This window comes from Alligator mississippiensis, chromosome 3 (genome assembly GCF_030867095.1).
Source record: "Alligator mississippiensis isolate rAllMis1 chromosome 3, rAllMis1, whole genome shotgun sequence".
Classification (NCBI taxonomy): Eukaryota; Metazoa; Chordata; order Crocodylia; family Alligatoridae; genus Alligator; species Alligator mississippiensis.
Window position 1 is genome coordinate 86,500,498 of NC_081826.1, and position 25,726 is coordinate 86,526,223.

At 42.0% G+C, this 25,726-nt stretch overlaps 1 protein-coding gene across 2 annotated transcripts in view; it reads right to left on the reverse strand.

The window, feature by feature from the left end:
• TTC39C (tetratricopeptide repeat domain 39C) overlaps positions 1 to 25,726 on the reverse strand; it is a 64,209-nt gene that overhangs the window by 17,126 nt on the left and 21,357 nt on the right. For both annotated transcript variants that reach the window (XM_006264484.4, XM_019487240.2), the window contains exons 4-10: positions 24,992 to 25,106; positions 19,710 to 20,064; positions 17,710 to 17,878; positions 3,445 to 3,538; positions 1,396 to 1,503; positions 822 to 931; positions 92 to 215 (exon numbers count right to left, since the gene is read on the reverse strand). In XM_006264484.4, coding sequence (XP_006264546.1) covers positions 92 to 215; positions 822 to 931; positions 1,396 to 1,503; positions 3,445 to 3,538; positions 17,710 to 17,878; positions 19,710 to 20,064; positions 24,992 to 25,106 — 1,075 coding nt within the window. The remainder of the gene's footprint in view (positions 1 to 91; positions 216 to 821; positions 932 to 1,395; positions 1,504 to 3,444; positions 3,539 to 17,709; positions 17,879 to 19,709; positions 20,065 to 24,991; positions 25,107 to 25,726) is intronic.

The following is a 25,726-nucleotide window of genomic DNA, read 5'->3' on the forward strand; positions in this document are numbered from 1 at the left end:
ATGCAAACAACTAATTTCCACATGAAAGAATAAACCGAAGGGAAGTGGTATACTGTCTCTGTAAAGATAGCCCAGGAAGCATATCCCCTACCTTGGCTCATACGTTGTAGGTTGGAAAAGGAACAGTTTGGAAGGGCTTTCCATAAATACAACACTTCAATAGATGCCAGCACACAGAGCTCTTTGGTTGGTGTTTGTTTCCTAAATCTCTCTGCCTGCAAACAACACAAATATTTGTCTTTGTCTTCTAATAGATATGGTCACAATCATTCTAATGTTTTGATGTGTATCAGTAACATCTTTAAAAAATTAGGGCTATGGAAGTTCAGCTTGCATCTCTTTAAGACTAAAAATCTAAGTCTTTCAGACAACACACAGTATCTTAACCAAGATTCAAGTCACAACGGTATATGAATAAGCCAATCTTAACATGTAGCCTGTGGCTGTGGCAACATGTGATCATCAGCCTGTGAAGCTTTCCCCCACCACCCTCAGCTTTCACAGTGATGTAAGGTAATGTACAGTAGATATAATAGCAAGGTAAAAATGAAGGGGGAATAAATGAAATGAAGAAATACTAGTGCAAGAGTGACAGTATTTTTTCTCTGAAAATTATGTAGACCAAGTTGAGTAGTGAACTACCATCCATTTTTTCCTCTGAGTAGCTCATTAAATCACAATGCACTGTTGTGTGCTGAATCCTTTCTGTTAGTTCTAGAGAAGCAGTCTACTGGAAAGAATACACTTTGTTCAGAACAAAATACTTGAATAAAAGGATAAATAATTGCCAACTGTAATTACTGGACCTATGCCAACCAAACCTTTTTGACTGAGAATTGCTCAATCTGATTGTTTTTTCTTTTGAAAAGCTTCTGAACTTCCTTGAATACATTCTGTGCACCATTCACATCACCAGTGGCTCCTTGACACACTGTAATAAAGCATATACATACAAAAACAATTCTGCTAATTGTCCCAGGATATGGAAAAAGGGAAAATGCAGATAGGACATTATGAAGTTAAAGGAAAAAGAGCATGATCTTGTGATAGAGATGGGACTGGGACTAAGGCAAACTGTTCAAACCCAGTGCTACCACTGGCTTCTTATTTAATCTTTAGCAAAACAATATCTTGGTACCTCAGTTCCTCATCCACAAAAAAGGAGAGAACATCTAACTCTCAGGTTTAACATTAAAACATTTTTTTATTATAATCATGGGGATCAAATTGCTACATAAATAGAATTTGAGCCACAGCTTTATAAAAGAGAGGAATTAGAATGACGAAATGCTAAGTGTGCTGGTAATTCCCATAACTGCAGGAGTCCATGGTCAAAGACTTGCTTTAATATACACACAACTGCATACACTAATTGTAGTGAGATAAAATACTAACCTGCTGTTAGATAAGCATAATAGCACTGGGACCACCTTGATTCATTTTTAAGTCTTTCAAAAGATTCAAATGCATCTTTGAAATTCATTTCTATCATGCTGCACCAGCCTAAAAAAAATAAGAACAACAATTTAAATACCACAGAACACACACGAACTTCACATGGTATAAGCAACTGTAATACATAAAAGTAAAGAACTCTTACATTTCTTAGCATCTACACTTGTGATTAGTCAATAAGCACAAAGCCAATCCAAATGTAAAAGTGCTACAAGTATACTTCAAACTGATTTTTTTTCTTTTATGTTTATACTTAAATATTTGGATGAAGCTGCTATATAAGAAAATAAATACATTTCAGAGATTAGATCAACTCCAGTTCTATGAATGAACACATTTCTAGAGTTTTAAGCCAGACGGATATATTTGCACCTTATTCAATTCTGTAGGAAGTACATAGCTGCCCCACACACCCTCAATTTGCCTTTAACTAGGAGCAATTCTAAGTGATATGCCTACATGTGTGAAAAATAATATATACATTATTCATATAGTCGGAAGCAATTGGAGAGTTCCAGTCTTTAGCTGTGCAGAAAGGAATGAATGTGAGTAGCATCAGGCCCTCTGTGTTCTGAAATTCCATCAAGATTATTAATCCTCAGCAAGGGAATGATTCCATGGCTGAAGCAGGCCTTTTACTCTCTACCCACTTCATGAAACTTCCAGAGGAAAATGGCAGATTACAGATTTTCCAGCTCAGATTCATGCAACCTACCTGACTCTTGTGGTTTCTACACCAAGAAATCATAGAGTCCAACAGGCTGGCTGTATGTACAACTGTCAAATCCTACCATGAAATTAAGACACTCAAGAGTCAGGCTGCACTCAGATGCAGCCCTTGCATCCCCATAAACATTTATATGGTGGCACAAAGTCCAAGGAAATAGACACCCATGCCCCTTGGCACACCATTAATGCTCCAATAGGTGCCATTTTTTTTGCTTTATGGCAGCAGAATACGAGCAGCCCAGAACTACCCATACTCTCCAGTCATCCTGGACGGTGTACCTCGGGCTTCAGGGGCCTGAGCCTGAGTGCCCCAGGAATTATCCTGCAGGATTGGGCCCCTGAAGCCCTGGGAGCACCCTCTGGATTTCCCTGCTTGCAGACACACACCCCAGGAATCCCCAGCAGGGGATTCACTAGGTGTACATATCACATTACTTTGCCCCAACTCTAGGCATGCATCAGCAAACAGCATTCCTAAGGGACTCCAAGCTTACAGAGGCACATCCTGAGTTGAGGAGCAGCAGTGCAATGTGTGCGCACAGGGAATCCCCATTTGGGCTAAGTACAGACAGTCAAAAACCCCACGGCTGAATCAATTCAATCTTTTCAGGTTAGTCTAAGCTGCATAGATTAAACTGATAAGCAAGTGAACAAACATTCGCTTTTGATTCCAGGAATGCAGCTACATGCCTGCAGAGGCCCAGGCCAGGGGCCGGGGGAATGGGGGGGCCGGGTGCACTTGAGCACAACTTCCTGTTTGGCTGGAGCAGACTTCTTGAATCTGGAGGGGATCTGGGACAGAAGTTCAACAAACCAACTGAACCAAAATCAGTTAAGACTGATACTACATCCATTCAGGTTTATCATAAACTGGTTTTGGACATTTAGCAAACAGTTTATGTGCACTGAACTTCTGTTGTGTTACAGATTTGAACTGGTCATTTCTGTCCCTAGCCTTGAAGTTGTGCCACAGGATCAGGCTCCTGACCCTGAAGCCCCAAGCACATCAGGGGCCTGACCCTGTGAGACAACAGGCAACGTCCATCTTGCCCAATGAAGTAAAGCAGCTGTGCTGGGACACATCCCTGCACAGCTGATCCCTCTCCAAGGACATCTGTTTACAGCCTTAGTGTATTTCAAGGTTTCAACTAACAAAAAAACATTAACTAGAGAAGGCCAGTTCATGTGATCATGTCATTATTACTATTTAATCAAAATCTAAGAGCAGAATATGTGTATGGTACTCAAACTGTTATTTACCAATTTCATATAGGCAGACATGCTGGATCTCCCTTTGATCTGTTGCAAGTTCCAAAGCAGTATGAAAGGAAGTCAAGGCACTGTTGATTTGACACTACAAAAAAAATAATTAAAAATGTTATCTAACTGCAGAACAAACAACAATCATTTGATACATCTTCCTTATTACTAGCAATTAAGTAAAAACGATTATCTAGCAAAATAGATTTAGACTGTCCTATTTTACAAAAAATATTTCTAGGCCTGCTGAAAAGAAAGCTGCAAAAAAATTCTAAGAGTAAAAAATTTGAGTTCAAGAGAGATTCCAGAGACTACTTAACTTTAAATGAACTAAGGTTAGGAACAATCCAATAGCTGGCTTCAAGAATTACGAACAATGCTTACTAATAGCCCAACTTTCCATGGGAGTTCTCATTGCTAACTCCGCTGCAAAAATAAGATTTCAGGTGCAAACAACGGGCATTAGTCTAAATTCAACAAAAGCTTACGTTAATTGTAACAAAGCCTTACATTTAAAGTGCTAACTGTTTTTAAGAAAGCCCTTTAGTAGAAAGTGCATTATATAATATTGTACACAACAAAAACAGCAATAGAATATAAGGGAAGGGGCAGGCATTAATGTAAAACAACTCAAGAGTCCAAAAGAATTGCTTAAATATAGAATACAAAACTGGCACATAGGAATGCCTGAAATGGCAAAGCATGGATATTTTCTTGCAAGTAACTGAGAATCAGTGTGCCCTATACTGTCTAAAATTCAAGGTCTGATCCTTGCCCTGGAGACACTGCAAAAAAAATCAGACAAGACAAAGCAGAAATGCAAAAAAACACTACTGAAAAAGAACAGTGAAATGCTGTGAATGATTCATTCATGCAACCAACCAATAAGTATAAATGCATTTGAAAGCAGCTTATTATCACACTTTCATTCTGCAGTTATGGTCAAGTGTCAGGAAAGACATTTCTTTGCTCCGATTTACTATTATACTTAATATTCGTGATTCAGAAACCCAGAACAAAATGCTGTTGCTGCAGTTTCTCAGCCCTATTAAGTACTAGGGCTGTGCAAAGCTTTGGTAGCCAATTCGATTCAGAGGGGATAAGGCCCGATTCAGGGGCCGAATCTCCAAATCGAATCAGGAGACCCATTAAAAGGTCCGAATCAATTTGAAAGCCTTCAAATCAATTTGGAGATTCGGGCAGTCCCCGCTCACGGCCATGAGGAGCTGGACCCGGGCTCCATGCCAGTAAGTACGGGGTGGGGGGTGCTGAAGGAGGGAAGAGGGAACCATGGGGGGGACCCCTGCCTGACCCCATCCCCCACCAGCTTTGTGGGGGTAATTAGCCTCCCGCTTGTGACTGGAACTGTGTGTTCTTGTCATAAGTTCTGGGATTCATCAAAAATGTACATGCAATAAGATACAGGGCAGCCTGGTCCAGCTTCCCTTCAAGGGGCCACACTAATCATACGCACCAGGCTGAGGAAGGCAGTGACAGAGGGGGTCAGTTGGGATGAATTGTTTGGGGCCCTCTTTAGTGATGTTTGCCAGGCATTTAAGGCTGGTGAAAAAACAGGAATAATTTGAAAAGGGAATGAAAGGTGCAGCTCAGCTGTGGGAGTGAAGTGGAAGCGAACATGAGCCACCAATGCCAGACTGCAGCCAGCAAGGCCAGCCATACCTTGTCATGCATCCGAAGGTGCATCTCAAGCCGGTCCAGAGAGGTGATACTCCCTCTCTATGTGACTTTGGTCAGGCCGCAGTTGAAGTACTGCGTCCAGTTCTGGGCACCGCACTTCAAAAGGGATGTGGCCAGCCTGGAGAGGGTTCAGAGGAGGGCCACCCGCTTGGTGAGAGGGCAGCAGGACAAGCACTACGAGGAGAGACTGAAGGACCTGAACCAATTCAGCCTCAGGAAGAGGAGGCTGAGGGGGGACCTGGTGGCTGCCTACAAGCTCATCGGGGGGGGGGGGGAAGAAAATCAACAGCAAATAGGTAGAGCTCTTTTCTCCCCAGCACCACCTGGGGTGATGAGGAACAATGGTCATAAGCTGATGGAGAATAGGTTTAGGTTGGAGATCAGAAGGCAATATTTTATTGTTAGGGTGGCCAAAATCTGGAACCATGTTCCCAGGGAGGTGGTGCTCGTCCCTACCTTGGGCAAATTCAAGAGGAGGTTGGATGATCACCTGTTTGGGGTCCTGTGAACCCAGCATTCATTCCTGCCTGTGGCAGGGGGTCAGGCTAGATGATCTGTTCAGGTCCCTCCTGACCCTAGCTACTATGAAGTCAAAATGCATGGAATGTAGTGGTTCACTGTGACTTGAAAAAGAGCCAGCAGTGAGGCGGACTGCACTTATTGGGCACGACTATATATATCTTATTCAGACAGGCTGCACTAATTTATTTTTGTGGTAGGTTCCCATCAGCATCTTTGCCCAATGTGGGCCATGTGCTTTATAGTCATGCTCAGTGTTTGCTACATTTAATCAATGTCATAACTGGTTTCCATGGCTAAGCACATGCCGCTTTTGGCCATTTTAATGACAATGTATTTAGTGAGATCTCCTTGGACGAGGGGGTGGAAAGCACACCATCCAAGTTTGCTGATGACACTAAGATGCAGGGTGAGGTGGACACACTTGAAGTGAGCAAGAGGCTGCAAAAAGATTTAGACAGACTACAAAAGCAGGCAGACAAGAATAGGATGGGGTTCAATGTAGACAAATGCAGGGTGCTGCACCTTGGGAGAAGGAATCCACAGCATACATACAGGCTAGGGAGTTCCCTTCTTGAAAGCACAGAGGCGGAAAGGGATCTCGGAGTCATTATTGACTCCAAGATGAACATAAGCTGCCAATGCCAGACCACAGCCAGCAAGGCCAGCCATACCTTGTCATGCATCCGAAGGTGCATCTCAAGCCGGTCCAGAGAGGTGATACTCCCTCTCTATGCGACTTTGGTCAGGCCACAGTTGGAGTACTGCGTCCAGTTCTAGGCACTGCACTTCAAAAGGGATGTGGCCAGCCTGGAGAGGGTTCAGAGGAGGGCTACCCACTTGGTGAGAGGGCAACAGGACAGGCCCTACAAGGAGAGACTGAGGGACCTGAACCTGTTCAGCATCAGCAAGAGGAGGCTGAGGGGGGACTTGGTGGCTGCCTACAAACTCATCAGGGGAGATCAACAGCAAATAAGTAGAGCCCTGTTCTCCCCAGCACCACCTGGGGTGACAAGGAACAATGGTAATAAGCTGATGGAGAACAGGTTTAGGTTGGAGATCAGAAGGCAATATTTTACAGTTAAGGTGGCCAAAATCTGGAACCAGCTTCCCAGGGAAGTGGTCCTCACCCCTACCTTGGGCATATTCAAGAGAAGGTTGGATGATCACCCGTCTGGGGTCCTGTGAACCCAGCATTCATTCCTGCCTGTGGCAGGGGGTCAGGCTAGATGATCTGTTCAGGTCCCTCCTGACCCTAGCTACTATGATGCTATGATAAATAAGACAAGGGACATTTTTCCTATGCCTATTAGGGAGGGAAAAACTTAATCTTGTATTTGAGAAAATACAGTAAGTCTTCTAACCAGGTAGTAAGGTTAGTTTTATTTCATTTCATTTATTTTGAAACATTTTACTTCCTTTTTCTATCCCATAATGATAAATGTAAACAAAATTTTAAATTAGTATTCAGATACTTCCGTGAGATGGCCCATGATCTGTCTTCTGAAAACAGCTGGAGATATAAGACAAGATCAAAGGACTTTTCCCCAGTCAAGTCCAACTCTGACAGTGAAGAGAAATTTAAAAACTATATATTGGGAGGTATTTCTTACTAGCAATTCAAAGAGCCATATTCTTCTTTAGATCCAGACAGATTTGGGAACCTCATAGCACTTCCCCATTCAGGTCTATCAAGGAGGGGAAACTATAAGAAACGTTGCGTCCTATTGGAAAAATTACATCTTGGTTTTGAACAGTAAGGAAAGGGTATGTGGATAGATGAGCACAGTTAGGAGGAAGTGAAGAGGGAGGTGATATTAATTAAATTTAACTACTTGGTTATTAATAGTTTGGTGATATAGCAGGCCAGCTAGATTTATATCCAAGGTATGCTTCCTCTTAATTCAATAAAACCTTTATCCTGGGTTAGACCATGTACACCGAAATTATTTTCAGAGCTAATGTAGATCCTGAGCCTTCAGTAAGATTAACTGCCGGACATCTTTTCACCCAGGATTAAGAACATCTACATGGCAGATGAAGGCAAGTAGTAGCAAACCTACCACAAAGATTAAGTAACATGAAGTTGTCTCTCCCTCACTGTTGCACATGATTTCTGAAAGCTATACACTGATTAAAAGTACTACTTTTCCTGGTTATGTATTCGTAATGGGTCTGAGACACTGTAATAGAATGTGAAATGTATGGTTGTGGTGACATGCATATTTGGGGGCAAGTAGGTTTTATTTACTTTCCAATTCCAATTCCAAGCAGAATATATATTCATTTATTCAATGTCTTATCTCCTTATATACAACATTTTTTCAATTATCTCCCATGATAACTAATGGCTTTAGAAATTCCCAGTAAAGTGCAATCATTTCCATATAATATCAAGAATATTTTTGAAGTTCACAGATGTTTCATTTACTTTAATGTTCCTGAGCTCTGAGAACAAACTTAACAACAGTATGCTCCTGGATGATGTTTTCTGTATAAATCATCCCGCAGATCCATTTAAGTGACAAGTATCTAGAACAGGACAAAAAATTACAAAGAGGTTTAAGTGCACTATTCAGAAGCTGATAAAAAGACTGGGTGGGGCAAGGAGAAAAGGGTGAATTCAAACTGCCTGTTTAAGCCCATGGTCCCCCACCTACTTAGAAGGGATTATCTATCAAGAAGTTGCCTGAAAAATGAACCTAACTAGGGGCTCTATCTTTATTATCCATCTTGGACTGGAAGTCTGATCAAAATAGTCTTCCTTTCTACTTACTATAAAAGAGAAACATGCTCTGCCCTACCTTCTTCTTGAATAACTAATACTTTTACTACTATGGCTCACAGTCTTCATGTGTTACAGCTGAGTAAAATTAAGATAACTCTTCTTGTTTCATTGTTGACCTGAACAGCAGTTTGGAAACTGACCAGAGTCTGTTAATTTCATGCTGTACGAATGTGACTCAGGAAGGCATTCTATCAACTCACATTTAGAGAACTTCTTTTCCTGCCACTAATGGACAGATTCCGTTCATTCATCTGAACCCAAAATTAAATCTGATGCAAATGACTTTAATTTTGGGTTCAGATCGCTCAGATTTGTAGTTCCTCCACTGGCATCTATTCCCCTTCCTTCGTTTTCCTAAAATCTTCTAATGAAATATATCTCACCAGACACTCTTCTCTGGCTAGACCAGAATCATGTCATTATTTTTCTTTTATAACTAGTCCAAAACCTGCAGTAGTTAGCACTGATTTAGCTAAACTGATTTTGTTAAACCAGGGGTGTTGTACATACAGCCCGGGAGCCAGATCTGGCCCATGGAGTCTATTTGGCCTGCCTTGGGGTCTTTTGACCTTGCTACCAATGGCCACTGGCAGCCAGGCACTCTCGTCACCCCCATATATCTTGCCACATCCAGGCCCACCACTGTCATCATTGTGCCTACCCCTGTGTCCTGGGCAGGAGAGTCCCAACTGAGTCTGACACCCCTAAGTTAAATCTATGCAAATTCCCATGGGGACGCATTCAAGTCAGTTTAGAAACTAATTGTCAAATTCCAAACTCAAGGTTCAGGCTGTCATTAAGAAGCCTGTGTATATGTATTGTTGATTTATTTGTGGAGAAATACATTATATTCACATACATACACAATAAGACTGGCCTCAGAAACCTTTGCAGAAATGCACCAACTTTGCTTAGTCATAATTCAAGAGAGTTCCACAGTGAATTTTTGCTTTCAGGCAGAGTCTTCTGAGAAAAAGAAAAAATGCTTTGGGCTGAAGCTTTTTATGCTTCCCAGCGAGGCAAGTTTGAGAATTTCAACAAAGTTCGGCTTGGAATATTTCGAGGATAACTATGCTAATAAAAAGTCTGAAGGTATAATCAATCAGAAAAAACACATTTTATGTATCTGAAGAAAAATTAATCTTGCAAATTAAATGCTAAAATCTACTGTGCGCAGGAAGTAAATTACATGATTTATTCGACACTTGCACTGTATCAAGATGGTCTTGCCTTCGGGCACTGAACCTTGAAGTACATGTTTCCACTCTCTTTGGGTATGGACAAATATACATTTGTAGTGGCTTCAAAAGGGGAGAGGGAGATGGCTGCTCAGGACTACACTGAAGCTTTATACTGTAACTTAAGTCTGTAGGATTCTGTAGCAAAACCACTCCAATTTTAACCTTGTTTCATCCAGGGTCAAAACTGGAATGATTTTGCTCACTTGCTTCTCTACAGAAGTGCTTCCCAACCTTTTCCACAGCATGATCCCATTTATGACCACATTTCCTCAGCATGGCCCCTCATTCCCAACCCCAAAGCCCCAGCAGGTGCCACTCACTCCCCACACACAGCCCCCTGTCCTCTCTAGCACCACCCCTGTGGGAGGCGGTGGCTGCTGTGGCCAAAGCAGAGCATGGAGCCTGGTTCCCTCCTTGCCTCCTGTCCCCATAGGCAGCATGACTGGAGCAGAGTTCATGGTAGAGGGAGGGAGGGAGGGAGGGAGGGAGGATGCAGGTTGCCTGCTGCAAGCTCAGGGCTCCCCACCCTGCTGTCCTCCCCTCGGGGACCTCTGTGGCCTAACGGGCAGGATCCAGCATGGGAGGGTGGGAGACTCAGTGTCACTGGTGGGAGTCCCACACTGGCTATGCCACCATGGCGAGGCACTCCCTGCTCACCCGGCAGCAGCGACAGCTTAGAGTTGTGTCTCCCGCTGCTGCTGGGCAGGCAGGGGGTGCCTCTGCATGGTGATGCAGCCAGTATGGGACTCCCAGCAGCAGCACCGAGCCTCCCTACCCTGCTCCGCCACAGAAGCCCCTGGGAGGAAGGACAGCAGTGAGTGCAGGGAGCCCCAAGCCCGCAGCTGGCAGCTTGCATTTGCTCCCGTCCCATGTACAAATCTGGGGGGGGGGGGGGGGGGGGGGGTTCCCCATCCCTCCCTCCCTCCCCAGGAATGCATGCAGCAGCAGGGAACTAGCTGCCCTGCTGCCTGTTGCTCCATCCTGCTCTCCCAGCCAGGCCCCGCATTCCCGCCCTGGCCCCCATGCACTAGCCTATCTAGGCAGCACCCCCAGCCCTGCCCCACTCCCTCCCTCCCTCAATGTGAGGGCCTCAATCTGCCCTCCCCCACAGGCTTACCTGGAGGGAGCTACAGGAGCTGCTCTCTACACTGCCTGGCTGCTGCGTGCATGTGTACACACGCACGTGCATGCGGCACCCCGTGCCCAATTGCATTCCTCCCACTTCCCCTCAACACCAAACAGCCCTTTGGCAGGCTGGAACTCTGCCACCCTGCAAGGAGAACATGCCGTTTTCCTCTTTTCCCCTTTAAAAAAAGAAAATCTGTGATTGTCTTTGTAACCCCATTTATTTTTATTGTTGCAACCCCAAATGGGGTCATGACCCCAAGGTTGGGAACCCCTGCTCTAACAGGATCATGCAGACATAAGCTACAGTGTAACTGTTGCTGTGTGGTATTGAAGCAGCAGCCTGCTTCCCTTTTTAAAGGCACTACAAATGTATGTTTGTCCATATCCTTTACTTGAATATCTGCACCTGTCTGATACATTTCCAAACACTTTCTTGGGTGCTTCATGTCTTCAAATGTTTAATCTTCCTCTACACATCAGGTCCCGTGGACGCAGGATGAATCTCAAAGACATCTCGATACAAATAAAATCCCTACTGCCTCCAGATACTGTGATGTTTCAATACCTCAAGGCTATATTTCAATAACCCTGAGGTGCCTGCATGTTGATTTATTTTTCTCAGGTTAAGGTTGCTCTCTGAAACAGATGTATTGTTGCATATTTATCGGTTTAAAAAATAAACCAAGGAAACTGTAAACGACTAAAAATAAAGCTAGCGTTACCATCAGGGCTGACATATTTCACACTATAAACTCAGCACATTTAAACTGATGGTTTATATGCATTGGTTATTTAGCTCACTGACATATGTATATTAAAGGCATGTAATATCACATCATAAACAGTATAATACTGTCTAATTAAGGACCAACAGAAGGTCCTGCAAGGACCATAACTTTACATTTCTTAACTCTGTAAGTCTAAAAGTTCAGAACTTCACAAAATCATTAGTCACACTGCTACCAAGATTTACTACATTTGATTTCCTTACAGGGTTGTACTACGCCTCTCCGATGCCAGCTATCTTGGCTCAAGACTGGTATTTGCTCTTCAGTGCCTCAAGATCTCTACATTCCCAACAGATTTCTCAGATTGAACACTTTCGAAGGAGTCGTGCTGGCAGTTAAGCACAAGCCAGCAGCATTCTCTATAATTGATCTTTGCAGGCGACGTCCTTGGGTGGATAAACCCAGCTCCCCAACTCTCAAAGTTAGCAAAGCTTCCTCCATTTTAATTTCCCAAAATCCCCATTCCCCCCACCCCTGCCTCCCAAATGTTTTAGATATCAACTCAATCCCTACAGAGATTTAGGATTACTCTGGGAGCAACTTATTTCCATAGGGTCAAAGTATTTTTTTACTTGATTTTAAACATATATTTTGATGAAAGAAGCAATAGACTTTAGTGGATGTCATTGTGTTGTTTTGACAGTGAAATACAACAGCTGTAAATATTCTCACTAAGCAAAACATTTAGGTGCTGACACGCTGAAAATATTTCTTATAATGTAGTGCAATAGTATACACTAATATCTCCTTTTAAATCACAACGTTTGTATTCATTTGCTGACTCTTGTCTTAAGGCCCATCTCATTCTCTCTTCACTGCAAAGCTGCCATGCCAGGAGATAGTGCCCTTAAACATGCTGCAATGCTCTGCATGGTTCACTCCCAGAACTGGATGAAGGGTGGCCATGTTTGTGCTAATTAGTGCCATTGAGAGTGCTAATTAGCATGTCTGCAAAGAAGTACAAATACTGTAATATTACTTCCAATCCAGGTGACTGTTTGAATTGAACCAAACTGCAGTATATGTGAGATGCCACCTCCTGGCACAGTACGAGTGCAGTTATTGATTCCAGCCACACGATATATGTGCTAATAATGAGATTTAGCACCATAACTATATCAAATAATTTTTAAATGGGAATTTATTTTGGCCCATTTAACCTCACTGACATGCAAAATTAAAGTTCCAAGACAAAGCCAAAAACCTTGAATTTAAGGAGTTTGACTTTAAGGAATGACCATTTTAATGAAACAATTAAATGTGTTTCAGACACACTAGTATATATTAATATTCACATTTTTATGTTAATGGCTCTACATTTTGCATGCAACAGCCAAATCTAGTTTTAGTGTAAAACATTTCATAGATAGCTAAAGCCTTACAATTTACAAGGTATGCTTAGAAGCTTGGAACACAGGCTAGGGACAGACATTACACATAAACCAGCTTAAGTGATCAGAAACTGGTTTAAACCTGTGACAGAACAAACATGCACTTCACATAAACCAGTTGCAAAAGGCTGAAACGGGTTTGAGATAAACCTGGCTGAATATAATATCAGACTTAACTGATTTGGGTCAAACCAGTTTATAGATTTCATAGATATTTTAGGGTCCAAAGGGGCCCTAGTAGATCATCAAATCTCACCCCCTGCCCTGGGCAGGAAAGAGTGCTGGGGTCAGATGACCCCAGCTATGTGCTTGTCTAGTCTCCTCTTAAAGACCTCCAAGGTAGGGGAGAGCATCACATCCCTTGCAAGCCCATTCCAGATTTCGGCAAGCCTCACTGTAAATAAATTTTTCCTTGTGTCTAATCTAAATGTTCTCCGTCAGTTTATGGCCATTGTTCCTAGTAACCCCAAGGGGTGCCTAGGTAAACAGAGTGTTCCCTATTCCTTGCTGCCCCCCCTGATTAATATGTAGACAGCCACAAGATCCCCTCTCAGACTCCTTTTGCTGAGGCTGAAGAGATTCAGGTCCCTCAATCTCTCCTCGTAGAATCTTACCTGCAGGCCCTTTAACCATAAGAGCAGCCCTCCTCTGGACCCTCTCAAGGTTATCCACATCCCTCTTGAAGCGCGGTGCCCAGAACTGGACGCAGTACTCCAGCTGCAGTCTTACCAATGTAGCATTGAGGGGAAATGTCACCTCCTTAGACCTGTTTGTGATGCACCTTCTAATGCATGAAAGCGTGTGTTTGGCTTTACTTATCACTTCGTTACATTGACAACTCATGTTCATTTTGGAGTCGACTATGACTCCTTTTCTGCTGCTGTGCTGCTTAGAAAGTCACCTCCCAGTCTATAGGTGTGTTAGTGATTCTTTGTCCCTAGATGCAGCACTTTGCACTTTTCTTTGTTAAGCTGCATCCTATTCTGATCTGCCCACTTTCCCAATCTGTCCAAATCTGACTGAATTCGCTCCCTGCCCTCCAGTGTGTTTACTTTGCCCCATAATTTGGTGTTTTCTGCAACTATGGATACAGAGTTTTCCACACCCTCATCCAAGTCACTGATGAAGATATTGAACACACACTGATCCAAGGACCAAACCTTGGGGAACTGTACTGCCTACATTTTTCCAGGCTGAAAATGACCTGTCCACCACCACCCTGTGGGTTCATCCCATAAGCCAATTCTCCGCCCACCTAACCATGTAATAATCTACCATCACAACCACTTAATTTACTAGTAAGAATGGGATGCAACACTGTATCAAAGGCCTCTTTAAAATCCAAGTAGATGACATCTACCTCAACTCCTGCATCTAAGCAATTTGTAATCTGGTCATAAAAAGAAACAAGGTTAGTCAGGCAGGATCTACCTGCTATGAACCCATGCAGGTTGCCCTCCAGCATTATTTTTCTTACTGGACTCCCACAAATATGATCCTTAATAATTTTCTCAAAGGTTTTCCCAAGGATAGAGGTGACGCTAACTGACCTATTGTTACCTGGATCATCCTTCCCCCCTCTCTTGAAAATAGGGACCACATTGGCCCTTTCCAGTCCTCTGGGACCCGTCCTGAGCACCATGAGTGCTCAAACAACTGTGCAAGTGGTTCTGCTACGACACTGCCCAATTCCTTCAACACCCTTGGATTAAGATCATCAGGGCCTGCTGACTTAAATACTCCAGCCCCTCCAAATGTCCCTTCACTAGGTCAGCACTAACTGATGGTGGATTGGAGTCCCTCTTGTGCCCGTCTTTGGTCCCTTTGGGAGATACGTCTTTATCCATGCTCAGGAATACAGATGCAAAGAACTCAGTTAGGAGCTCAGCTTTATTTCTCCTGTCTATTTTGCAATGTCTGTCTCAGACCCCTTCCTGGTTTCACTTAAACCAGAGTCTCCCAGCATCCCAGATGCTTTGCAGCCCTGGGCGGGATTCTCTGCTCCACAGCAAAGTTGGCCCCTCCCCTCTGCTCCCTGGCTGGAGTTCTGGCAGAGACTACAGGCACAGCAGCATCTGCCTAGCTTCCTCCTGCCCCCCTCCCACCACTCCCTGCTCAAGCAAGGATTCCGCCCCGCCCTCCCACAGCACAGACCGTAGCCAGCATGTGGTATGCTAGCTAATGCTGAGAGATGTCTGTGTAAGGCAGACAGGACAGTGTCCATTTAGGGCTTTTTGGAGCTAAAAGAAGAGCTTGCACTAATGAGAGAGGCTTTGGCTTTCTTGATGGGCTGCTAAACATGTGTTACTCCCAGTGTAACTCCTTGCTGTGTAAGTACGTGCTGTTTAACTCCCTGCTGGCTCTGTTGCTAGTCAGGATCAATTAAGGGGGGGAACCTCTCCCTAATCAGAGTGTCTTGCCAGGGCCTGCCCATGCCCCCCCTCCCCCCAGCTCAGCACTGTGGAACAGAAGAGAGGGCTGTTCTAGCACCCTCTGGCTTCTAGCCTGTACCACTGCAGGCATGTGCCTGCATTTCTTCAGTCCAGAGGGGATGTCTGTATGGTTACAAACCAGTTCAGCCTAGCCAAGTTAAACTAACCTGAAAAGATTGAATCAATTCAAGCTCAGGCTTTCTGAATGTCTGTCCCTAGCCATACCACATAACAATTAGTAAAGCAAACATTATGTTTACAAACGGAACTACAGCCAATTCTGCATCAAGCAGAACAAAACTATTTTTAACACAGTGCCATCAGAGACTCCTGAATAAGACGATGTGATCATATTAGAAATGGGGCAGAGTTACATGTCCTCTTTTTCCTCCCCTTCATTTTGCAGGCCACATTTTTCACTTAAAAAATCTCTTAATGGCTTTCAGACTTCATCCCCCAAACAGGCGATTTTGGGGAAAATAGGAAAGTTTAGTAGATTCTATCGCCACTAGCATACTGCCTAATAAAAGGAAAATTATTATAGATGCCCTGTCATAGTATTCCACATATACTTTTTATAGTTCAAAGAAACAATCTTCATAAAAAAAGCAGCAAACTCTCCCTTGACATCCAGTCTTTACATGGCTGTCATGGTCCTGTCCTTTTAAGGTTTTCTTACTCTTCCCAGATAGCTTCTTGTCACTTCCTCCTCTTCACATCTTCCCAGTCTCTCAAGTTTTACACAGATCGGTCCTTGGTCTCCTCACTTCTTTTTCTACATCTTATGCCCTGGGGACCTCAGCCATCAGCATAACTTCAGATACCTATTTACAGAATTCTCAAATCTACCTACTACACGGACTTTTCTCTCTCGCTGTCCAGCCTTGCACATTTGACTGCCTCTAACTCTTGAATGGCTGGTCTGGGCTCAAGACTTACAAAGCCAAAATATATTGCTCGATTTTTATATCTTCACAAAAGTAACACCAACATACTTAATATGATGAAACTGTAGCTGTCTATGATATCAACTGAAGTTACACGGCACACACATTTGTAGTTCCAATGGCTAAAGAAAACTTATTACCCTGGTCAGCCTTGGGGGTGCGGGGGGTGGGGGGGGAAGTGAGAGAGACTGACTCTGTAAGGCTAACCACGGAAATAGAAGTTTAAAGACTCTAATCCTTCTTATGCATAAGATACAGAAACATTTCTACTTACAAGATCAGACTCACCATTAACAACTCTACATGTTTTAAACTACTGCAATGTATGTTCTGTAAATGCATTCTTGACTCAACAAAATGTCTTAAAAAAAAAAAACCCAAAGACCCAACTTTGGAACACACATCCATACAGAACAATGCTGAGAATTCAGGGAAAGGTGATTAAATATCTTTCCATCAAAACGGCAACAACGTATTGTTTCAATAGTTACCATACATGTCCCCAGATTTACCAGTGCTGCACAAAAACAGCTCAGCAAGGAAGCTTACTAAAGTACTTCTGCACAAAGCCAGGAAAGATTCATGTAACTCCAGTCTGTCTTGCAAGATAGGTTTGAAAGACTTCCTTCTGTTACTCCTGCTTCCTATTCAGAAACAGCAAGGTCAACTTGAGAAAGTCAGCCATAAGTCCAGGGGAAAATGAGTGGGATTATTAAGGTCAGTATTAGCTCTAGAAGTTTTTGGGTTGAGACAGCATTTCAACATACTGGCAGCAGTTTATCCAGAAACAATATAAAGGAGTCATAGATATCAGAATTGAAGAGTGATCTCTTGGTGATTTTTTTATTCTAGCATCCCTAGGAATATTCTGACACTGACAGAAACAACAGCATAGTCAACTAAATGACAGAAGGCATTTAAAATACTTTTGCCTGTCTCAGACTATTAAGGGTAAACTGGGAGGAAAGAGTTCAATGCCAGAACTTGAGCCTGTTACAATGGCTGAAAAAACACTTTTACACAACAGACAGCATTTGCAACTTTTTTCTCCAGAGAACAACCCTATTCTGATCATGGTTCACCGCTTGGATTAAAAATACTCCAGCTTGATTTCTAAATAGAAGAAAACTAGATTTCAAGGAACTACTAAAAGAGGCTAACTACCTGGACAGACCGCAATAAGAAAGGGCACGGTAGAAAATGAGAAATGTTATTCATCAATATTTTCAATATATTAACTGGAGATTTTAAGAAGATGAGCTATTTGTATGAGAATAAAACATTTATTTATCATTTTTAAAAAAGTTGTTAGGATGGTGATAACATACACTACCTCTAACCGTTGTATTCTTCCCTTGAAGAACATAAATAAAGATGAATTTGGATAAGCTGCTTCTTTTTTCAGCAGGATCTCCTTTGCCTCTTGCAGTCCTGCCTTGCTATCGCTGCCATCCAAAGCAAAAAAAGGGCGAACTACTGTGTGGTACCACAGCAAAGCTAATCTGAAGAAAAACACAAAGTACAAAAATTACTTTAGTGCACTTTTCAATTTACAGCAGATGATTTCTTTGTAGGCAAAAGTTAAGAGGTACTGAAGGGAAAAAAAAATAAAACAAGCAGTACATGATTCTTCTTTTATTTATGCTGGGTGAAAGCAGTCTTAACGGTGCCACCATGTCCTAACTCATTCAGAAAAACATAAGTTTTGTAGGTTATAGCCTATTTAGTCAGATGCTATAACTTGGCTAAAAACTAAATCTGACATTATTTTATAAACTAGATTATTCCTAACTGTCACTGGAGTACAGGAAAGTAGAATCTCCAAAGCATTGGATGAAATTGTGTCTTCAACATTTCTTGAGCTAAAGGAACTTTTTAAAAATAATTAAATCTGAAAATTCATCATAAAGCAAGAAGTTAAAAGTCTATGTACACCACAGATGTACAGTGCACCCAGTGCTCCAAAATTTCACCAAATAAGTGACCCAGACCAGAATCATTGCAGAAGTGAGGATAAAGTATGGTGGGTTCACCACCAAGAAACAGTGGGCATATCCTTTTCTCCTCAGATGGCACATTATAGTAAGACATTAAGGAATGAATATTTGGCTGTTTACAGTTAAAACTGATTAACTGATTAGAATTCTGATCTTTCTTTTCAGGAAGAAAGGATTTGTTTTAAATGTATGGTTGATAGTCATGTCTTTTTGATTTCAGTACTGTATTAAAAATCAGTTAAAAAGGAAGGATTTAGTGCCAACTTGAAGCTTACAGATCTGGTGCAAGGCAGGGATTTCAAACATATGGCCCATGGGCCAGATCTGGGCTAAAGAACTATTTCATCTGGCCCACCAGTACTCTGGCAGGCTAATACAAGTTGCGGGGTATAGACTGCTGCAGAATCCAGGATCCCTGTACCCCAAAGGATAGGGCCATTGGCACCAGCCCCCAGACCCATTCTGCTGCCTGAATGCAGCCCCATGCCACTGCACATCCCAGACCAAGGCTGCTGCATGAACGTAGCTCCATGCTGCAGCCCCAACACAGCCCTACTATAGTTGCTGTTGGCCCCACAGATACCACCCAGGAGGGGTCCCTGAGGTCGGGATCCAATTTGAGGCATGTTTGTAACACCTCTAGTACAAGGTCATTCCCACAACAGTACCAGAAATGAAGGTCTGATCTTTGTAGGACTGAATAGTAAAATTACCTTCATTACGAGCTCTAACTTAAACCTGAAGGAAGGATAATCTACAAAAGGCACCAGAATACAACATGTAGGGTTGGAAACTCCCATTAAAGTGGGCATGCCACCGCGAGGAGGCCAACAAAAATAGGTCTCTTTGCCTATGAAAAAAAAGTTCTGTTTTTTATTTTACATACTGAAAGGTAATTAAAAACAGAAGTCATCACATTAAAATAAATACCTATAACTAGACAGAAGTTAATAGTTGCTACAACTCATATGGAAAATATCTGCTTTTTAAATCTTTTTTTTAGGCTTCTTTTTAGATAATCTAAATCTTAGGGAGACCCTTTCAAGTACCCTACTTTAAGCAAATATGCTCCTTTTGACAGAACAAAAGGCTGCAGAAAGCTGCATTCCCCAGCATTAAATCACCAACACAATCTGCCTGGACAATAAAAATATTGTTAATCAATTCTTATAACTAACATATAACAAACTCAGAAAACTACGGCATGTTAAACAACATCAGCTGAGGCTTCCTTTAACAGCAACAAGGTTTTATTTGTTGCTGGTTGTACTTGTTTATAGTTTACTTACTCTCAGTACTAAGTTATCTACCAAAGCATTTCAATATAGCTACTCACGTAGCTAAAGGGGCCTTCATGTCCTTACTTTCACTTGCATACATCAGTGAAGAAAGCCCCTGTAGGCGGTCTCCAGGAAAACCCAGCAGGTTGATGATTTTGAGTAGGTTTGGGGGCACCATGGATATGCAAAGATGAAAAAGTCCATATCCAAAGCTAACAGCACCTTTCAGCCTGTTTAGCGAATCCTCCGTTACACCTTCTGCAGAGATATGATTATCATTTGCAGCATCAGAAGTCAAGGAGTCCTGAGTTAACTTCTTCTGATATATTTCCTGAAGTGTATTAATGTCCAGATAACATTTATTGTAAATTTTCCAGGCTTTACGAAGGATCCACCCACCTTTTATGTATGCTGAAGACAGAAAAAAACGTCAGGGAATTATTTAACAATACAAAAACTGTAAATGACAAATTATCTTCCATAAGATTAAAAAGACTATTCTAAAGCAAATTCTCCTTCTTTGGATACTTTACATAAAAACCACAGACCTGTAGGAATTAGCAGCAATCATCATTTTGTTACTTAGAGAAGAACTAATAGACACATTTAAAAGAAGAATGATGAAAGATTTTAAATGCAAAACTTGATTTGTTTTATTAAAATGTCATCTAGAAAAAATATTTTAAATTAAACAATACTATGAATCCGTAAAAAAAATAAAAATAAAAATCAGACTGTTGACCCACCCCCAACTGTTCTGTTCAGAGTGCCCTATGAATGCAGCAGTCTTGAAGTTCTGACTGTAGGCATCCCAAATTAGTTATTTTTACTCCTTCAAAATGAAAAATTAAGTTACCTATTGTAATGAAAAATTCAAAATGCTGCAATGATTTAGCTATATTCCGAGGCCAATGTTACTTCAGGCCACCTTTTTGCTGCAGAGAAGGAGTCAGTAGTTATGTGGTTCACCACAAGACAAATACTAATGCAACTCTGTACAGCAATGCAGTAGACATTGGGGGGGGGCAGGAACGAACACATTTCACTTATCAAAGTCACTAGCTGAAATGTAATCTGTAAGGATAAGATCATTAGATACTGATGACTACTTTCTTTACACTGAACATATATACACACACACACACAAAAATATGCTGCCTTTCTGAAAGTTCACTAATAAAATAATGTATGCTTTGATATGGTATAGTGAGAAATGTTAAAACCATAAATCTCAATCTCCCTCTCTCTCTCATAAATACAAACTACTTAATTGTTTGGGTACAATCTTGATTTTGAGACTCCCCAATATTGACCCCTATCACCACTTATTCAGCATTCAGTAAGACCTCACCTGGCACTAAATCCAGTTTGGGGCAACCCACTTTAAGAAACACGTGGACAAACTGAAGCAAGTCCAAAGGAAAAAAAAATAAATATATTAGAGATCTGGAGGACATAACATACAAGGAAAGGCCAGAAAAACTGGGATTATTTAGAGAAGACTAACAAGGGATTTGATAGCAGTCTTCAGATAGCAAAGGGTTGATATAAAGAGGATGGTGATCAATTATTCCATTCCTTGTGGACACAGAACAAGTAGTAATGCTTTTAAACTGTAACATGGGTGACTGGTAAACATTAAGAAGAACTTTCTAATTATAAGGGTGATTATGCACTGGGAAGAGACTAAAGAGATCGTGGAATCTCTGTCATTGGAAATTTTTAAAAGTCAGACAAATATATGCCTACAATAGTTTAGACAGAAATGACAGTGCCTTTTATAAAGGCAGATATTAGATAGCCTCTTCCAGTCCTATTTTTCTATTATGAGTGTTATGGCAGTCATGGTAAATTATCAAGTAGTTTTAACATCCAACAGAAATGCTATGTGAACTGTTGGAAGTAAGCTGACTTCATTAGAAGGCAGACAAACACAAAAGATCACCAAGTTCTTTTTTTTTTTTTTTTAAAGATGAATATAGCAAATGTATGTTTGGAAAGTTTGAATGCCTTTAGCCCAAAGGGTTACCAGGTGGCAAGTATTTTCCAGTGCTTATGTTTTTTTATGCAGCTGCCACCAAACTGTTTTGCAAAAGCAAGTGATTTTCCAGCCCTAAGCTGAGAACTGAAATGTACTTGCCCAAGTTGGTTTACTCCCCAAGAAAAAATCTAGATGTCTTGCCAAAAAAAAAAAAAAAAATATGTTTTTGAAGAAAATAAATCTCTACATAACAAAAGATACCATGTTCTTAACCATTTTTTATTGTGATCTGGATGTTACTTCCCTGCATTGGGGCTTTTTGTTTTGGTTTGGTTTGGTCAATTACTTCTAACAGCCTTCTCTTGGTCTTTAAATATAAATATAACAGTGGCATTTTTCCTATGAACAAACAGGTGAAGGTCTTTAGATTACAAAAAGGCTCAAGGAATGGGACGGAAACTGGAAACAGTTTTGTATCAGAGACCTGATTTAGGTTTATGAACCTCCTTCTGCCCTAAGTCCAATAGAAATTATTCAACTTTTTCATTTTTAGTATGGGAAAACCCAGATGTTTCTTATCTATGTGGTCTGCAAACAACTTAATTTGCAGCAAATTACCAAATTAAGTCACACAACTGTTTACTGCAGCGCTTCCTCAAAGGTGCTGCTTCTCTATTCAGCTGAAGCTCATAAGCAGTCCAACACATCAGATGAAAACAGTGGCCTTTGAAATGGAAAGCTAAAACAAGCATCTGGAGCATCTCAGCAGTCCTACGGAGCTATTTGTTGCAGCTCTGCAAACTTCAGGTTACTTTGCAGGATTAGATTCCTACCCCCTTGCAAAGACAAGGATTTGCAAAGTATTTGGATTCTACTGTATCCAGATATCAAGGTGGTTAAGTAGTGGGAAGAGATGGAAGAGAAAGCAGAATCTCTGTCACTGGAAGTTTTTAAATGCAGGTCAGACAAACATGCTTGTGATGGCTTAGACTGAGATAACAGTGCTATTTTGCATGGAGTTAATTCAAAATCACTTTGTTCAGCAATTTGCCATCTTCCTCGTATTCTGAGCACGGTTGCCAGCTATTGCCTGGGCACAGGGGATGCCAGCTTTTTCCCCACATTCTCTGAGTTTCTACAGAAAACAATTTTCCTCTACTTACAGCTAATCCAACTCACATGCTCAGATCTTAAATACTTGTTCCAATTCCCATACAAAGGCTTCTGGGACATGTGAAACTAGGACCAGCTGAACAAGGGATATTAGTATTGGTACCAGGAAAGTGGAAAATCCTAATTCAGGGGTCCACAAACTTTGGCCGACGTGGGTCTCAACTCTGCTGCTCCAGGGAGCTCAAGCTGATTTTGTATACCCTCGCTGCAGACACCCAGCCCCACCACAGCAAAGATAAGTAAAGGCATGAGAGAGCATCAAGTAGGCCTGTGGAGGGAACAACCAGCTCAGCACAGCTGTGTTCTACCAGATGTGGCTCATGTGCCATAGGTTACTGACCCCTACCCTACATTATACCAAATCAACTGAACCTTATAGTCCTACTGTATTAGTGTACATTTCTAAAAGATACTAGAGATAACAATCCTAAAATAAAATTGTACTTCTTGTTTATTTTCCAAGGCAGCAACAACATTCAGTGAACATAAAGAATACACTTTAACAAAGGAAGCTAAGTAGGCAGAGTTGAAGCTTGCAGTTCTTACTAAGAATGTTTTTTGGGGAGGCTCAGTGCAAGCATGTTACTATGAATAGTTCCCTATGTAGGACATCTATATGACCCCTCCCACCTCAGATGTAACTGGGAGTCTGGGCTAGCAGAAGGACCCAGAGACTGCCTCCTGATTGGGTCCCCATGACTGTTTCGTTTTACTGGGTGATTGCTGTCCCAAAGCAAGACTATAGTTTTGTAACTGTTTTTGTCACAAATACGGCTGACTACCTGTAGAGAATAAGTGACGCTCTCGAAGAAAGGGGGAGAGGAAGCAGAAATGGCCCTAGGGCAGGCAGAATGAAGTCCAAGTGGCCGCATCCACACACGCATGGACATTTGGTTCTCCGGGGACAAATAGCAGTGGTGCACCTTGTGCCGCCGCTACTTGTCCCTGGGGAACATCTGTGCCACGCACGCTCTGGCGCACAGCAAGTTACCCCAGGGGTAGGACAGGCTGGGGCCAGCACTTATGAGGACATTTACCCAGGGTCTTGGGGGCCTCCCAGGGCTGCAGCAGTGACGATCCAGGTGCGCAGAGACTAGCTAGCAGCTGCAGTGCAGCTCCAGCTGTCCAGGCTCGTTTCGAGCTGCACAGGCTGTCCTCACATGTGCCACTCTGTTGTTTTTTTTGTTGACCCCATGGATATGCAGGGGTCAAGCCACAGCCCCTTCTTCCCTACCCTCCAGATACTGCTCCCTTGCAGCACAGAAAAGAGCAACATGAAGTATGTGGCACTGCAGATGTGTCTGCAGCACCAGATACCACATGCCTCCGCTCATCTGGACGTGGCCAGTGAGGTAAAGGGGAATTGGCATGGCATCAAGGACTGGCTGTTTTGAAGTAGTTTTCTGTGCCATTTGGGATGTGAGCACTCTGACCCCTCCTCTTTAAAAGAAGAAAACATTCCCTCCTCCCCAGGGGCTGACGAAAAATAAGCAGCTCTCAGAGATGGGGGTGCTACAGGTCACTGGAGAAGTCGAAGACTGAAAAGAGCCAGGGTCTCAAAGCCAGAAGGCTGACTTCTGTGAATCTGCACCAGGGCTAGCTGCAAGGGGTCCTCTCAAGAAAGGTAAACTGAATAAGGCTGCTTCTTATTCCCAAGGTCTCCCAAGAAAGAGCTTTCCCCTTCTCCTTGAAAAGGGGCAGGTTGATCCTTTTTCATGACAATACTCATCTGATAAACATTCCATCTGCATTACTAGAGATATAATTACATATTTAACTATTGAACATATATTATTGGGTTGCTTAAATCCAAGCAGACAAATATATATTTTTAAGAACACCATGACTACACTAGTAATTTTACCAAGCCCTTGTTTCAAATGTAACTTCTTTTTCTCACTAAACCATTATCTTTATCAGTATGAGCAATGTGATCAGCCCCCTGCATCTAACACCCTCGCCCTGCTCCCTGCAACTCCAAGCAGCTTATTACAGGCTGGAACTCTGCCAGCCTGCAAGGGGAAACGCATGGTTACCTGCTTCAAAGGGGAAGATCAGCATTTTCTCCTTTAAAGGAGAAAATCCACTGGAAACAGAAAACCCAGATCCCTGGTGATACCCTAATATTTACTATACATGCCATGGAAAAAAGTTAAAGAATACAATATTAAAGTTACAGCACACCTGACAATTCTTGTTTTACAAAAGAAAGCACAGCCAAGTAAACTTGACAGTCTGCTACAATTATCTGTCTTTGGAGTCGATCAATCATGGATGGTGCAGATTTTCTGCCATCAACCTGCATGCAAAAAACAACAAAAAATAAAATGCTTTTTAAAACTAAGTGAAAAATCATAAGGATTTAAAAGTATTTACAGAAACATATAACCGACATTTTGACTTCTATTTTTTCAGGCATTTTTCAGATTTTGTTAGTGGTTCAAACACATTCTTTATAAAAATCATAATTATAACAATGAACAGTAGCAATATAAAATTCTGTGAATTTTATAAATTAATCTATATCCACTACACCTAGCAAGATTGACCTTGCTTAGCACAACCATATCCTGTAGATTCCTTCCCCACCCCCTCCACCCCCCAAAATGTTCAAATGGTACTACCTTAATAAACAGACTGAGAATTGCACAAAATAATGCTGCCCTATGCACTGCTACCATCTGTTTTCAGGCAAACTATGGGAGCACACAGAACATGTGAAGATGCATGCACAAGGGCCCCCTCTGGCTACACGGTGTGAGCACTGCACGCTCTCCACTCTTCAGGGTCTCAGCATTCAAATGTCTGTACATATGACTATGGTTAAATTGTCCTACCAGAAGAACAAACATGGGAGAATTCCCCCATATAATCTGAATGTCTGTACACAGACTAGTCTCCTTGCTCAACCAAACCCTT